This window comes from Hydractinia symbiolongicarpus, chromosome 3, assembly GCF_029227915.1.
Source record: "Hydractinia symbiolongicarpus strain clone_291-10 chromosome 3, HSymV2.1, whole genome shotgun sequence".
NCBI lineage: Eukaryota > Metazoa > Cnidaria > Hydrozoa > Anthoathecata > Hydractiniidae > Hydractinia > Hydractinia symbiolongicarpus.
In genome coordinates, this window is record NC_079877.1 from 3907775 (window position 1) to 3923736 (window position 15962).

Consider the following 15962-nt stretch of genomic DNA (forward strand, 5'->3'; position numbering starts at 1 on the left):
TGTGCCTGAATCTGCCAATGTATCTGTTTTTAAAAATACTCCAGAAGGTCATATGCATCCCCCATTGAAGTTGTTACGAATTTCGTCGCATAGCTTATCATAACGATTGATGATGCTCTCCATTCTCTGTTTCTTAAAAATTAGGAGAAAGCACTGGTATTGCTGCATGATTAAAGGAAGTGGAGGCAAATCTCTTTCTTGGCGGTTTGCACGGATATTTTTGCGCATCGTCTCCATTGATGGCAAGTTAAAACATCAACACTTTCATATATTTTCACTGAGTTCTAAAGCTAGGATTTACTGGCTTGTATCAGTCGAGTTATCCGCTTTCCGTCTAATAGCGGATTTAATTTTTGCCACATCGCAACTAGTTTGAGACGGAGGATAAGGTATCCTCATTTGTCTGTTCAATGAAATCACTTGTCTCCGAAAGCTTTATTGAATTTCCGCGCCCGAAGGCGTAGGAAATTCTTTAAAACCGTCGTTTTTTCTTTCGGAGCATTTTTTGAGAAAAAATCGACCCTGGGATTTCACGTTTCTCTGAGAGGAGGATCTAACTAACCCTGTCCCAAATAGTCAATTGCAACGTCACAGATTTAAACTTCGTACCCAAGCTCCCTAAGTACTGGGAAGTCATCTAAATGACGTTTCAGGCCAAATTGGTATTTGTTTTCGACAAAATTTGGCACAGTTAACAAATAAAGTATGCTGAACATGATGGTGACATTAGAATTTTAATTTTTTGCCACCTTAAATGTCATTTTAGGCCAAAATTGGTCCAAAAATTAAAACCACTTCATTTTCGACAAAATTTGACACAGTTAACAAATAAAGTATGCTGAACATGATGGTGACATTAGAATTTTAATTTTTTGCCACCTTAAATGTCATTTTAGGCCAAAATTGGTCCAAAAATTAATACTACTTAATTTTCGACAAAATCTGGCACAGTTAACAAATAAAGTATGCTGAACATGATGGTAACATTAAAATTTTAATTTTTTGCCACCTTTAAATGCCATTTTAGGCCAAAATTGGTCCAAAAATTAAAGCTGCTTCATTTTCAACAAAAATTGGCAAAGTTAACAAAAAAAGTATGCTGAACATAATGGTGAACATAATTGTCACATCAAAATTTTGATTTCTTGTCAACTAAATGCCGTTTAAGACCATAAACGTTTCAATCGCAAGACTTTCAACCATGAATGGCTGTATTTTTTGTTAGCACGTTTTGTTTGCGTTTGTTGTAAGATATAATGTCACTTGTGTGCTTTATCTTCAGAGCTTCATGCACCAAACCTCTTCGAATGTTTGGCACGATAACACAACGAATAAGCAGGTTGTCATCAAATGTTTTGGTAGCGAACGGAAATTCTTAGAGCCCCCAGGGCTTCTTGTTCTGGATTTACATTGTCCTTTTCTTCTGAAAACACATTCCCACGACGCAACGCTGTTCGCTAGATTTTTTTGAAATACTTACAAATAGAAATATCCGTTTCTTATGAGTTTTCTTTGTCATTTTTCAGTAGTAGTTAAACTCCATTGTGATTGAAAACTTTACAAATTCAATCTGGCAAGTTCTTATAGCATTTTAATGAAAAGTTGTGCAGCTGTAAACAACTTGACGGGTGACGCAGAAAAATCTCCTATTTGCATAATAGACAAAATCGTCACTTGAACAGCTGTTAAGGGTCTGTGGTTTAGAGAAACAAGAATAGTGAACAGCACATAAAAAAAGTTAATTCTGTACACTAACATAAAATATGATTTCAAAAAAGAAGACCAAATTTTCAAGCGTGTATTTACTCGAGAAACTTGTCTTTTCTTTCAGTGTGCATCAGTAATTACAACAATGTTGTCTCTTATAGAAAGTGTATTAAAATAAGTAGTGGCTCTCAAGTAACAATAATTTTTTAAATTATGACTGCCCTTGATATCCTCGGTAGTATAGTGGTAAGTATCCCCGCCTGTCACGCGGGAGACCGGGGTTCGATTCCCCGCCGGGGAGGCGTTTTGCATTGAAATGTATTTTCCTCTATGACCTCTTCTAAAAGCTAGTATAATGTATATAGATTTTTTGACGAAATAAATTTTCGCTTTAAAGCGCGAAATACATTTGAAATTTTTATTATGTCTGCAACTAGTGTTTCAAGAGTGTTTCGAAATACTTTTTTACTATTTCAAAATTAGTAAAGTATTTCAGCATATTTAAATCATAAATCGAAAGAAGAAGGTTGTTTTCATGTCAATGGCCGCTTCTTTTTTTTTGAAGAAAATTGGAATGACGCAAGCGGTCTATTTTCATGGCTGCAAAGAGAGCAGTTAGTGTATACCATACATGGTTAAATGAATTAAGAATGGAAGACGCACAAGAATATAAAACATATCTTCGTATGAACGAAGACTCATTTAAGGTTTAGTAAAGGTGAACAAACTAGCAAATCTTTATTTAGGAAGTGTTTGAAAGGATATGCCCTGGTAATTTGAGATGTAGCTGCTGGAGAATTTCATTCGTGCGCGCGTCTGACTATCATTCAGCTTTATCTCAAAAAAATCCACAAAAATCTTTAAAACGTCAAAAAAACGCGCAACTGTCTTTCGAAATGTTGAAAATTCTACAAATCAATTTGCAGAATTTTCTTGTTTTGAAAAGCCTGTAAAAATTTCACACCATATATTTCTGAAATGAAATTTTCAGACAGTCTCAAAATTAAAATTTCAAGTGTATATCCGTCCTTACTGTTTCCGTTTCATATTTAATTTCTCGAAAGTATGAAAAAATCATGTCAGAAGTGGGATTCGAACCCACGCCCACATTCGTGGACCAGAATTCTCCTTTTCAGGAAAGATGTTTGATCTTGAGTCTGGCGCCTTAGACCGCTCGGCCATCCTGACATAACATGTTACCTCGATTTGTCATTATTATTCAAGACACTTTTTTTAAAAATTATTAATGATTGTTTTATTATATATTTGATCATTTTACTTAATTTAAGAAGAAATTAATTATCTTGCTGTAGAACTTTGAATTTAATAAAGTGCTAGTTTTGGGCTTCGTCGCCCGAATATGGATAGTGGTCAGTTCATCTGACATCAAACGTGGTTCTCACGCTTGAACGCTTGAAGAAAATCTTAGACCAGAAAAAAGGGAATAAGCAGGTTAAAATTGACGAGTACAAGTTCAAATTGAATCAATTGAACAAGAAAAAAGATCAGTTATAAAATAAGCATTCCCTGCTATTTTTTTCCGTTTTTGATAAAGATTTTTCTAATCATCGAAAGTTTAGAATTAGTAGATTTTGTATAAAGTATAATATACATAGAGCTTTTTGATTTTGTTGTAAAAGTAAGAATAATCTCCTCAATTCTCCTTGCTGATTCTCGAAATTGTCCTCAAATTTTACTAAATTTCTCATCTATTCTCCTCGATTGTGAGTTTTAAAATGTTGTGGGAACCCTGATAATGTATGGGTTTGTCTCCAGAATAAAATTAGTGGCATCTGACATAAAATCTGACTTCAAATCTGTGAAATTATCAAAGCTAGCCTGGTGTGATGCCAACAATAGATGATTGTTAATCGCTGAATGTTGGTTACCAGAGATTCTTTTGCTTGTAAGATGGAATATTCCAAGGTTTTAACAATATAAGATGCATAGGATGCTACATAAGATGCTACATATACAACACCAGAAAAAACGAAACCTGGCAGACAACCTCCACGAAGATTAAAAAGCAACCTGTAAGGAACAACTGGGAAGGGTTTAGAGAACACTTTCCTAAGACGGGATCTAGCCTGTAATGAAACTGTTTCTAAGTATAGTAATATGACCAATGCCTTCTTCTTAGGCGAATTGACTTTAAATCTGCAAAATCCGCGAAAATTTGTATCCCTAAAGGAAACCCGAGGTATAAAATGATTAGTTATGAGTTTCGTTAGCAAAAATTAAGAGGCCTGGGAGGAGCAAACAAGTGCGATTTTGGCAATAAAAATTATGTTAATCAATTAACCTTTATAATATCTATGTATTGATAAAGTTTGCATGCACACTCCTTAACAGGTCTAAAATTATTGATGAAAGAAAATGTCTAAATTTGCTATTACTGAAATATGACATCATAATTCATGCAGCATAATTAAATCTGAAATTCTTTAAATGTGAATATCTTGAGAACGAAAAGAGCTTTTAAGTTAAGACTTGTTAAGCTCTATAATATAAGAGCAACATCATTTTATACCTCGGGTTACCCTTAAATTAGTTTCTTGTTTAATTAAGCTATGAGAGTTTATCCATGAAAAGTCTGTTTTTCATTAACCCAGATTGTTACCTCATGACATTTCAACTGGAAGAATGCACTTATATTCTAGTAGGTTAAAAAAACAGGACAGATATTTTATTATATAATTTTTTATTAAATAGTTTAACTCGTTAGGATCCAATTTTAGCAAAAAAAGGTTATATGTACTTGATGATGCAAAACAAAATTATGATATTACTACCATGTTAATTTTTTTGATGTTCCCTCTTTGTTACATTTGGTATCAGAAACCAGGCCTAATCAGCCAGACCTGTTTCAATAAAATGATTGTTTTTCATATTTGTGAGTAAGAATTAGCAATTTATTTTGTGAAATGTATTTTGACCATTGCCGTCCTTATCAGTAAAAATATAATTCACTTTAGCATTAATGAGTACACTGTATTACGTTTTTAGGTTGATAAACATGACTGAAACAGCACCAAATAAACCATTGTTTCGTGACATAAATGCTGATGACGATGATCCTGAAATAACTGAAATGGAAAGTCTATGTATGCAGTGTCATGAAAGTGTAAGTCTAGTAATTTTACTTTTACTTTTTTATATTTTAACAGGTACTAATTAAAGAGTTTTGGACCTTAACGTTTCGACCGTTTTACATTTCTTTAATTCTCTTGTCTGTGACATGATTAAGACTTGCTATTTTTAAAACAACTTTTTTTTAAACAATAGAATGAAGAAGTGTCACTATCGCTATAATAATAGCTGTCGTCTGTGTGTTTGTCTGTCTGTTACAAAAGCATGAAATGTGATACATTACATAAAGGACGGGTCCACGAGTTGACAACTAGTTCTTATCATAATTTTCTTTTTCTTTTTTTCTCAGGGAACTACACGTTTACTTTTAACCAAGATTCCATACTTCAAAGAAATTATTATCATGTCATTTGAATGTCCACACTGCCATTTTAGAGATAATGAAGTCAAACCAGGTTCTGTCATCCAGGAAAAAGGAGTTAGATTTACCTTAAAAGTGAATGATAAATCAGTATGTTCTTTTTGTTTTCTGTTTTCACGAATGCTTGAGATTGTATTTATAACCTGATTTAATTTTTTTTAAAAACTATTACAATGTTATACATTATACCTTTGTAAATTATTCATTTCAGATTATGAACAGACAAATTGTCAAGCAGGGATCAGCACTATTTAAAATTGTTGAGTTGGACTTTGTAGCATCAGCATTTGAGACAAAAGGAGGTAATGTACTAAAGTGTCATGAAAACTGAAAAACATGCTAATTTGCAATATTAATTTTTATAATTTTTTTTAGTTTTAACTACACTTGAAGGAATATTAGATACAGCTGTTACAGGCTTGCAACAGGATCAACCAGTTAGAAAAGTTGGTTTTATTTTTATTCAATTTTTTTATATTTTACTGGTCAAGTATGCAGCCTGTTTTTATGCCCCCCCCCCAAAAAAAAAAAAAAAAAAAAAAAAACATTTAACCACGCACGAAAACGAAACTTTCCAAAGGACTGATTAAAAAATAAATCCAACTGTTTGAGAATTTGCAATGCAATCACTTCCAGTAAAAAGAAGGTTTTTCTTTCATACTATTGCCACTGTCAAAAAATTTTATAACTGTAATCCCTAACCTCTGCGTTTGTACTGATGAAACTACTGAGCCACAGGCTGCCTACTGAAGTCCATTTAATATTATATTTCAATTGTACTCTAGATAATGCATCCAGATGTTGCTGAAAAGATTGACAAAATTATTGAGAAACTTGAAAAGTATAAAACTGGAGAATTTCCTTTCACATTCATACTTGAAGACACATCAGGAAATAGTTTTATAGAAAATCCATGTGCACCACTGCAGGATCCTAATTTACTCATAGAATATTTCGAGCGAACAAAGGAGCAAGATGAGAAACTTGGGCTTCAAGCAATAGAAGAAGAACCTGAACAAAAAGAGAAGGAAAACAAGAATGAAGAAGGTAAAGTACTTTACAAAAAAAAAGAGATAGAGTGAAGCATTCTCGTGATTATCATCTCCTGTTATTTTCCACACTCACTCAGTAAATTACCAGAACATTTGATGCCTATACAGCCTTTTAAATTCAGTTTCTTTTAAATCAAAAAAATTGCTATCATGAAATGTCACTAGCTTGCTTCTCCTTGGCAAATGTGTATTTACGTCGGCGACTGTGTATCAGAACTTTTTTTTCAATTCCATGATTTCCCACAAAAGCCACAGTTGAAATTAGCACACAAGCAACTGTTGAATTTTTAGCACACAAACAACAGTTCAATTCAAACAGAAAACAAGATTAAAACGTTTTTAAATCCAAATTACCATCGACTAACAACTTAAATATTGACAAAAGTTTGCCAACTTGAATCAAGAATTTCAGTTACCACGTCAAAAAATGTCAATGTGAAATTGTGAAAAAGGCTCGTTTTGTGAGGTTTATTACATAGTCACTTAGATCTCTATATTTTGTGTATTGTATTTTTTTATTTTTATCATTTTGTTTTAGAGAGCGATACCAAAATAAAAGACGAGGTATGATGTAATTATTTTATATTGGTTTATAATATGTAGGACCATATATTTATACCAGGAAATACTGAAATTTTGTCAATGTTGACAATGTTGATAAAAATACTTTATCCCTAATAAACCTCCAAAGAAATTAATTGTTATTTTTAATAGGTGTGTACAGTATAACTTTTTTTGTCCAAGTTTTCTAAGATAAAGGTGAGTAGTGAAACTACTGTTGAGACCTCCTTGGATTTACTAATGAAATGATGTTTATTTTTGGATGAGAAATTTAAGGAGCCACTTTCCATGTATTTTTTGTTTTTCTTATTGTTGTTGGTTTTGTATTATAAATATAATTTAAATTTAACTCGTTATTATTAATCAATGTAGGTATTGGAGTTTCCTACAAATTGCTCAGCTTGTCAGTCACCAACAATGACGAAAATGAAAGTATTACGTATCTTTTTATTTTTTAAAAATAAAACACACAAACACTTGCGTAAAATGAAGCCAAAACGTAATTTTATGTGTATGTTCCTCACCACCAACAAATCCTAACCACCACAGGCAAATCCTCCCTACAGGCAAATCATCCTTTTTCCTGTAAAGCATACCTATAAAGTGCAATGTGAAAGTAAAACAGTTGTTAACACTGTAATAAACTTAGTGGTGGCATTATTTGGCTTGATTTTTAATTTGTTCATAGCTACAAACTTGCAATCCAAGCTTGCATGTTTAAACATTGGCAAGTGTTTACCTTGTTTTTAAGTTGTCCAAGGTCACAAGTCTCGGTGTGGCCTTTATTAATTATTATCTTTAATTTAAGTATGCAAAATCTTTAACATATTTCCAATCAGAAATTCCGTACTTTAAAGAGGTAATAATAATGGCAAGTAGCTGTGATGTGTGTGGCCAAAAAAGCAATGAAATTAAATCTGGAGGTTAGTACTCAGTGTTTTAATCTTTATTACGATATCTGATACCCTTTATTTGATTCCTAATGTTTACTTAACTGTTAAAAAATTCAACATTGCAATTGATATTTCTCTTGTAGGTGCTACCGAACCCTTAGGTTCTAAAATTACATTTAAAATGACAGAGACTACAGATCTTTCAAGAGATGTGTTGGCAGTAAGTTAGTTTTCGTTGAATTTCACTGTCGCATGATAAGTTCCTTTTGATTTTACCTTTTTTTTGACATTTTAATAAGTTTTTCATTTTTCTTTGACATTTTAAAGGCCATTTTCCACCTTCCGGAATTATCCGCGTAACAAACATTCTTTTTGGGCACATGCACATTACAATTTTAAGGGAAGAAAATACGTGTCAAAAAAGACTTCACTTTTCTTTTTTCTGCTGTGTTGTTTTGCGGAAAATTTGTGTTTCTAGGAACCAATCGAATATCTTTTTTTTTTCATATCATAAAACATTTTTTCGGAGAAACTTAGTTGAAGAGGCTATAAAGCGGCTTAAGTAAGATATCCCATTGGTGATGCCCACCATCCTTGCACGTTTGAAATAACATTGAGTAAAAAGCAAACCATCCAGAAGGTTAACGTACAAGAAATAATACTAACATTGAATTTAAAAGAAAATAACTAGCTAGCTAGGTTGTTTTCAGTTATAATTGGGGGTCAGTATGATATTTAAGATGATTTAAGATGTTCTTTTTTGTCTTCATTTTAAACTTCTTCCCCGGTCCAATAAATTTAGTTATTTTCATTCCGCGAGCGTTTTTCGTGAAATTGAAAGCAGTCTGAAAGTTTGCCAGTTTGTTACATACATTAGTCTTCTTCTGGCGTAATTTTCATCAAATTTTTTCTTTAGTCACAAACCTGCACTATCCGAATACCAGAGCTAGATATTGACATAAATCATTCGAGTATGGGTGGAAAATTTACGACCTTAGAAGGTCTTTTTGTAAACATGAAAGAACAGGTAATCGCTTTTATTGTTATTGTTGTTTACGTTAAACATGGTAGAAAAGCAGCTGCAACGAAGAATAAAATAAAACAAAAATATTAATAAGCCCGGTTTGTTTATAAATAAGAAAAAAATTGAAGTGTTAGTTTGTTTATTTGTTTGTTGTTCGGTCGAGCTGTTTTTGTTTCAGTTTAACTCTAGTTCGGTTTTTGTGCAACTGTTGCCTAATTACCAGTCAAACATTAAAAAACTATTTCTTTAAGGTCGCTTGCCATTAGAGTCAGTAATTATTGTGCAACATGTTTTCCAATAAAGTCGTACGATTGATTTTTATCAATTTTTATCTTAATAATGTAAACCGACGTTTATGTGGTATGCACAACTGCGTGAACCTGTCACATGAAAGCATGGCTGAGCCTCCCCACCCAAGACTTCTGCAGTGAACACTGAGTAGCATAAGGGTTCATAATTTATTAATTTTCACGTTTAGCTTGGACAAATATTTCCATTTGCAATGGGTGATAGCGCGCCTGAAAATAATCAAATTAAAAATACAATTAACAAGTTAGATAAGGTATGTTATGCTTAGTTATTAAAAGTTTATAAATATTAGCAAAAAGTATTTTCGCGGAGAAGGACTCAAAGAGCACAATTCAACGTAATAAATTATTTTTATTGAGGACTCAAATTTATTTAATTGTTATGAAAGTTCGCTGTTTGACTGTTAAAACCTAATACTGCTTTTTTGCGATTTAAAGCTAAAAATAAGTTAAATCTGTGAATTTTATTTATTTATTTTTTTTATTTATTTTATTTTATTGACTCACTTATTTTTGTTAGGCAATAAGTGGCGATTTATTTCTTACCGTGATACTTGATGATCCAGTTGGCAATTCTTATTTACAGGTAGGCTGCACGTGATTTTTGTTTTGTGTTGCTGCATACTTTACGCTATGTAATTTTATATTGCGCGAATTATTAACACGTGGATTTGATCATAAGTAAGGTAATTGATTAATCATTTCTGATGACGACAGCACTTTTAGAAAGATTGCTTCCGTCTGAGCTAATTGAGAAAAAATATATTCATTTAATTCGTAATTTTTATTTATTTGTATTTTTTTAACTTCTAAACAAATACAGAGAAACCTTTGGTGTAAAAAAACTGTTTATCTTAGCTAACATTTTTTTAATTCGCTTTGCTCAACCGTTTTTCTTCTAAACTCTAACCCCTCGTAACCAAATAAGATTGGTTGCAATTATCTATTTTCCGAAAAGAAACCATATAGAAACTGCATAATTCTAAGTTCAAGTAAGGCAGTTACGTTTTGATTTTTAAAGAAACCTTTTAAAGGGCGGGCGGGCGGGCGGGCGGGCGGGGTTTCTTTTCAACTTTTTACTGCTCTTAATCAACTTGTAAGAAGGGTAGGAGTTGTTATAAACGTTAAGACTGGAACTAGTGTGCTCTGTAACGGCACAACGAATATAACCCAAGAAAAATAAATACGAAAATAAATTAATCAATTTAGTATGTTTGTGGCAAAAAAGGTGCCCTCCTTATATATTCAAATTTTCATCAATGCAAATGGTGCAATGTTTTTTTTTATATTTTTGCCACAAACACGTTCTCCCCCATATTGTGTTATGTTCCGAATTTTGGTATTTTAGAACACATGGGCGCCTGATGCCGATCCAAATCTAACAATCGAAAAATACGAAAGAACAGAAGAACAAAATGCAGAATTTGGCATTTCCGACATGCGCACTGAAAATTATATATGACACACATTCTAAAAATAAATGTATTTCTTTTTATAACTTTTTCTTTTTATAAATAACCTTTCCTTGCCTAACAAAATACCGGGTTTGGGATAAAAATGGTAAAGAATGTTAATATTTCTGAATTTAGATGTGACTATGGAGGTTGACAACCTTTGATGTTCACCTCTTTTTTCAGTTAATTGTGAAGCGAAGTGTTCGGCTTCTGCGAAAAAAAAAATTCGTTGCTTACATTTTCTTGCTTATGGTTAGTGGTGGTACGCACAATATTGAGGTGTAGATGACACCTTAAGTTAATTAATTTTCGCGAAATTTAATTTACGCAAATTTTAATTTTTTCGCAAAAATATGTCTGCAAATCTGGAAAATTACTAGAAATGATTTATACCCTAATATTAATCTTTTCTCATACTTAACTATGCTCTTGTGGCTTTGTATCTTCGCAAATTATCGGACATGGGCCTTTTCGCTAAAACTCAGATGGAGATTGTAATGCTCGTATTAACAACCTTAGTCCTGAGACGATATTAGATGAAAAAAGAAGCTGAAGAATTTCAACGCGTAATTTGTAAAACGAAATGCGTGGTTTCTATGCATGAAATTTATATAAAGCTGTATTCATTGAGATAAGAATGATTACAAAGAAGTAAACAGAACTGCTTGTCTCAGATTGCTGTTTTCCAGAAGAGCTTAAAATAAATTATCATTAGAGAATTTTTCTTTTTCGCAGATGAGACAAGGCATGAATGAACTTAAAGGTAATACTGAGAAGTTTCATGCAGATTAGTATTCCTTGTTTGTTTAAAATCTGTTGTTGGGTACGTTTAGAAATAAAACTGTTATGAGATGGTGAATATACGGAACTCCTTCAAGAAACAGAGCAACCAAAAATTAACAATGTGCGCCAACCATGTTGCAAGTATACTTAAAATATTACACCAGAAGTTCAAATGATTGGGGTAATAATTAGCTAAAGGCTGAACAATGGACCATCGCTGGCCTTCATCTTTTTTTCTACGGGACAGATTTTTAATTTAAGCAGTTGTGACCACGTATTAAAAATGGTGTCGTGTTAGAGGTGTTCGAAATGTAGTTTATAAACATCAATTATCAAACGTAGAATGACATTTATCTTATTGTAATTAAGGGATAAATTAATTTAATTTATACATAAGAACAAAACTATATGGTACTTGTAATGATATTTAGCTTCGGTTATGAAGTTACGCTTGTTATTACTAGTACGAAGTACTCAACATTTTTATTGTGTTGGATAGGTTTTAGAAACGTGCTCATTTTTTTTTACTTTCTGGTAATGACTGGTATTTTTTGCAGTTTTGCCATTCGCAAAAGTTTCTTACTCCTAAATGTTATACACTTTATTTATTAAACATTGTTTACCTACTTAAAAAAACGTCCCCAAAAATTGTTTAGTCATTATTTATTTGGGTAAGTTTAGTATGTAAATGGTTTATTTTCAAAGTATTTATTTCATTTACTATTATTTTTTACTTATTCCCCCTAAACAAATTCTTAAGCAAATAAAATTTTGGTAATTTTAGGCGCGACTGTTTAAATGTAGCCTTGTTTATAAAAAAGGTTTATAGACTGATGATGATCTACTTTTTTAAGAAAAGATTTTTCCAGTTTCTTGCACTGATTAAAAGTGCGTTGTCTGATAAAGCAGAAAACAGAGGATGTTGAAGTTCCTTTACATTTACAATAACACACTGTCATCTTTACAAACATTGTTATCAATCATTGTTATCATTCGATCAGTTTTATTGACCATGACCAATAATGACCATTAAAAATAATCGTGTATACCATAGAGATATAGTAATATGAGATAAAATTATAAGATATAATAATCTCTATGTGTATACGCGACAAAATGGTAAAATTTACCCTTTTTCACCAATGTTCACATAAAATGAATAGTTAAGGCTGAGACACTCGCTTTTACAATCATTGTTTTTGATCAATGCAGTTAAGCATGATTAATGGTCACATACTGTAGGACCGACGAATTGAATGTGGAGGGACCAATATATTTACTAAGGATGGTCCCTTCATGGTTTGGGCCGCCTTAAAAAATGTTTGAAATTTCAGATCACCAAGTTTATTTTGTTGACTAAAATATTGTTTTTGAAGTCGGCTCTGGAGATGTATGCTTTGGATAACTTTATTTGAATCTTTACTTAAATTAACTTACATTTTTATATCGTGTCTCCATTTGGTTTATACTTGTGAAGGTAAAATAATGGTCGCAGATGTCAAAGTTCATTTTTTTACATTAATTCTTTACGATGAACTTTGTTCAAAATGGTTTCTTCATTTCTCACATCAGGAAATATCTAGGACTGAATAGGTTTTATGCTGTTTGTTCTAAAAAAAATTTATTGAATAAATGAACAATTAAGAAGATGTTATTTAAAGTAGTATGTCGCAGATGGTCAGTTGACGATAATAATTTGGGAAACATGTTGGTAGCTACTTGTTGAGAAAGATTAAAATTAAGATAAGTGATATGCCACCGAATATTTTGCTTTTTGTTTATCGTTCTTATTGTTTCCATTGTTTGTTTATTTCCTATTGCTTGTTTGTTTGTTTGTTTGTTACCCATCATGTAACTCTGTATAAGAAGTAGGACACTAAAAAATGTGCGTTAAAAGCTTAGGAAGTTAAAATTGACTTTTATTGTGTGTTTCTGCACGCATGTGCAGAAGCAATTCGCAAGAATAGTCCAAGAGCAATCGGCGTCAGAGAGCAATATGAAATACTAGTCCATGGCCCGTGGAAAAATCCACGGGTTAGCCCGTTCTTTTTATACCGCATTGCGTGCGTCTCCCTACTTGCTCTACCATTTTGAGTGACAGACATACAGACGTATACGAGTACTATAAAATAGATTGTTCGTCGAAGGAATCTACCTCAAAAAAAAATTCCATAGGTAGTTATTGGTCTAAATGTACTGCATATTTAATTGGACAACATGACAACATTTTCTTCTAATGCAATTGTTCACAAAGCAAGTGTTTTTAGATAAACATTTCACCATGATGTAATTTCTTCTAAAGCAGTTGTAAAAGAGCTTTATTCGTTTACTTTATGAGATTTTTTATAAGGTCTCAGGTTTTGGTCCCTTTCACATTACCAGAAGTGGCAATTATCTTTCCAGAAATAGCATTTTGTCATTATGGTGACAAAACCAGAAATCTGATGATGTCAGTAACAACGAATTTGTCAGTTTATCAGGACACAGTAAAAATCAGTAATTACAAAAGAGGTGCAGACGAATGCCGTGGTGACAAAAAGAAAACACAGAAGACAGCCGTAACAACAACAAATGCGTTCTTGAAGTGCTATAAATAATTTATGATAATACTCGCTTTAACCGGATTTGTTTTGTGTACAATATTCTCAATGCTAGTTTACGATATTCATATATCTTACGATTACAAATTATAATATGCTCTACGCACTGTAACCTGCATACTTACCACAATATAACATTTTGCGCATAGTGATCCATATTACGTCATTCATTGGTGTCACACATGAGTTACTTCTTAATTAAGTTTCTTGCGTGTTGGCCTAAACAAACAGTCAAGGATGCATTTTAATTCAGTTGGGATTAGTTATGCTGATAATGTGACATATTCAGGCAATTTTAAGAGAAATTTAGGAAATAATGTACCCGATTTTGACGATTTTTTTTTTTTAAATTCGCGAAATTAAACCATTGTAATAAATCATTAAAGAGCTAGTTCATTCACAAAAAGAAATCCATGTATGTATTTTTTTTTTTTTAATTTAATAAGTAAAATCAAAAGAACCACGATTCTCATTAAAACTTAGAGATGAAACCAATCAAATTTCTTTAACACCTTTTATATCTTTACATTTAACACCTTATTGTTTAAGATTTTTAAAGTAAAGAACCCATGATAGTCTCCTCCCTTGGCTCCTTTGTACGTGATATCAAAAAAGGTGAAAAGCAGACCACGAAAAAATCAAATCATTGGTAAAAGTATGATTCAAGAAAATAAATGCACGCTAAATAAAAAAAAAAAATGACTGGCAAAAATCAAATCAAAGTGTAAATTCCTCTTCTTAGGGTGGTACGTTTTCTTCATTTAGTATGCACCAGGGTTTTGCTGATTGCATCAGAAAAAATGGTAAACACAATTGACTAACTATTGACGTAAAACCAGTGATCGATGAACATATACATCTAAATATTATATAAGAAATTAAAAATGTATTGTATGAAAAGTTATTAAAAATGCAAAGCGGCGTGACGGTATATGAGACAGTCATTCATGGCAATGTTTCCGTGTTATTTGGCAACGTTGTGAACAGGTGTCAGAACGCGTAGAATAAATAATTTTTATTGATACACTATGATGCTCTGTTTTTAATCGACTCGACACTTCGCACACAAAAATATTCTATACGCAACTTGACTGTTGATCTGATACTCGACTGGATTAATAACATTGTTAGAGGTGTATTTTAAAAACTGCAGCTCAACCAGAATTTCTTGCGCATAATACTAGAATCGCTTAAAAATCTAGGTATTTTAATTTTTTTTTTCCTTAGAAACATAATAGAATACCTAATTTCGTGATTAGACTGTGAAGCAAGCCAGGGTCGTTCGGTTGGATAATGTTTTTGTTTTAAGAAATAATGAAAACAAAACAAAATAAGAAGCGAAAACGTAAACGAAACTGTACGCCATATCTGGGAAAGTGCTTGTTATATGGAACAAGAAGACCAAAGTTATAAAATACATGCTCACGAAATAAACGTGTAAGGAACCTTATAGTAACGTTCGCTGAATTTCTTCTTCACAAATATCTCTGCTCAACAACAGATGAAAAAAAACTTATAATGAAATATTTAAATATTTAAATAAATTCATTCAAAATTTTTGTCAGTTTAATGTTAAGGTTATTTTCTCTTTACCAACTGATGTAATAGAATTATTTTCTGTTTTTGCTCTATTTTTTTGCTATTTTTTGCTTTTTTTTCTTATTTTCGTGTTCACAGCTTCTCCAGTTTCGGCATGATAACTTTAATTAATTCCCTAGGACTAACAACAATCTCGTCCCTAAGAATTCTCCCTCTAATATGTAACTAGCGGAAGAAGTAGAGCCAGCACGCATATCGAAAAATGAAAAATACTTAGGGGACGGGATTGGGACTTACAAAAATGTTTTAGTATAGCGTCCCACCTATTGGGTAATGGTAATTCATCAGCAATATAGTAGAAAAACAGAGGTTGTTTTTAAAACATTGAAATTATTTAAATAATGTTTCTAAAATAAAGCTTTTACATACTTTCTTAGGTTCCTTTTCTTGTGAGTTAAAAACTTTGAAACATTCTTTGGAACTGTTAGCTAATGACTCATCTTGTATATTGTATTTATATAATTAAAAGT

General features: G+C 32.0%; 1 protein-coding gene and 2 non-coding genes across 3 annotated transcripts; 2 read left to right on the forward strand and 1 right to left on the reverse strand.

Annotated features, from left to right (window-relative positions):
- The first annotated feature begins 1936 nt into the window (after window positions 1-1936).
- On the forward strand, window positions 1937-2008 carry Trnad-guc (transfer RNA aspartic acid (anticodon GUC)). Its single transcript has one exon. It is a non-coding gene; the product is annotated as a tRNA-Asp (tRNA).
- Window positions 2009-2784: 776 nt separating this feature from the next.
- On the reverse strand, window positions 2785-2895 carry Trnal-caa (transfer RNA leucine (anticodon CAA)). Its single transcript has 2 exons — window positions 2858-2895; window positions 2785-2830 (listed from the first exon to the last, which is right to left on the reverse strand). It is a non-coding gene; the product is annotated as a tRNA-Leu (tRNA).
- Window positions 2896-3528: 633 nt separating this feature from the next.
- LOC130635529 (zinc finger protein ZPR1-like) lies at window positions 3529-10554 on the forward strand. The gene is made up of 14 exons (XM_057444883.1): window positions 3529-3740; window positions 4714-4831; window positions 5147-5308; window positions 5430-5520; window positions 5594-5664; window positions 6004-6265; window positions 6809-6834; window positions 7204-7270; window positions 7671-7754; window positions 7868-7944; window positions 8641-8751; window positions 9227-9310; window positions 9577-9642; window positions 10405-10554. The coding sequence occupies exons 2-14, from the start codon at window positions 4724-4726 to the stop codon at window positions 10516-10518; spliced, it is 1323 nt and encodes a 440-aa protein (XP_057300866.1). The 5' UTR covers window positions 3529-3740; window positions 4714-4723; the 3' UTR covers window positions 10519-10554.
- The last annotated feature ends 5408 nt before the right edge of the window (window positions 10555-15962 follow it).

Bases quoted from the DNA above. Each gene is read 5' to 3' on its own strand.
- LOC130635529 (XM_057444883.1), top strand. From the start codon at position 4,724: ATGACTGAAACAGCACCAAATAAACCATTGTTTCGTGACATAAATGCT. The intron at 5,521-5,593 runs GTAATGTACTAA...AATTTTTTTTAG, and splicing joins AGCATTTGAGACAAAAGGAG to TTTTAACTACACTTGAAGGA. The intron at 6,266-6,808 runs GTAAAGTACTTT...ATTTTGTTTTAG, and splicing joins GGAAAACAAGAATGAAGAAG to AGAGCGATACCAAAATAAAA.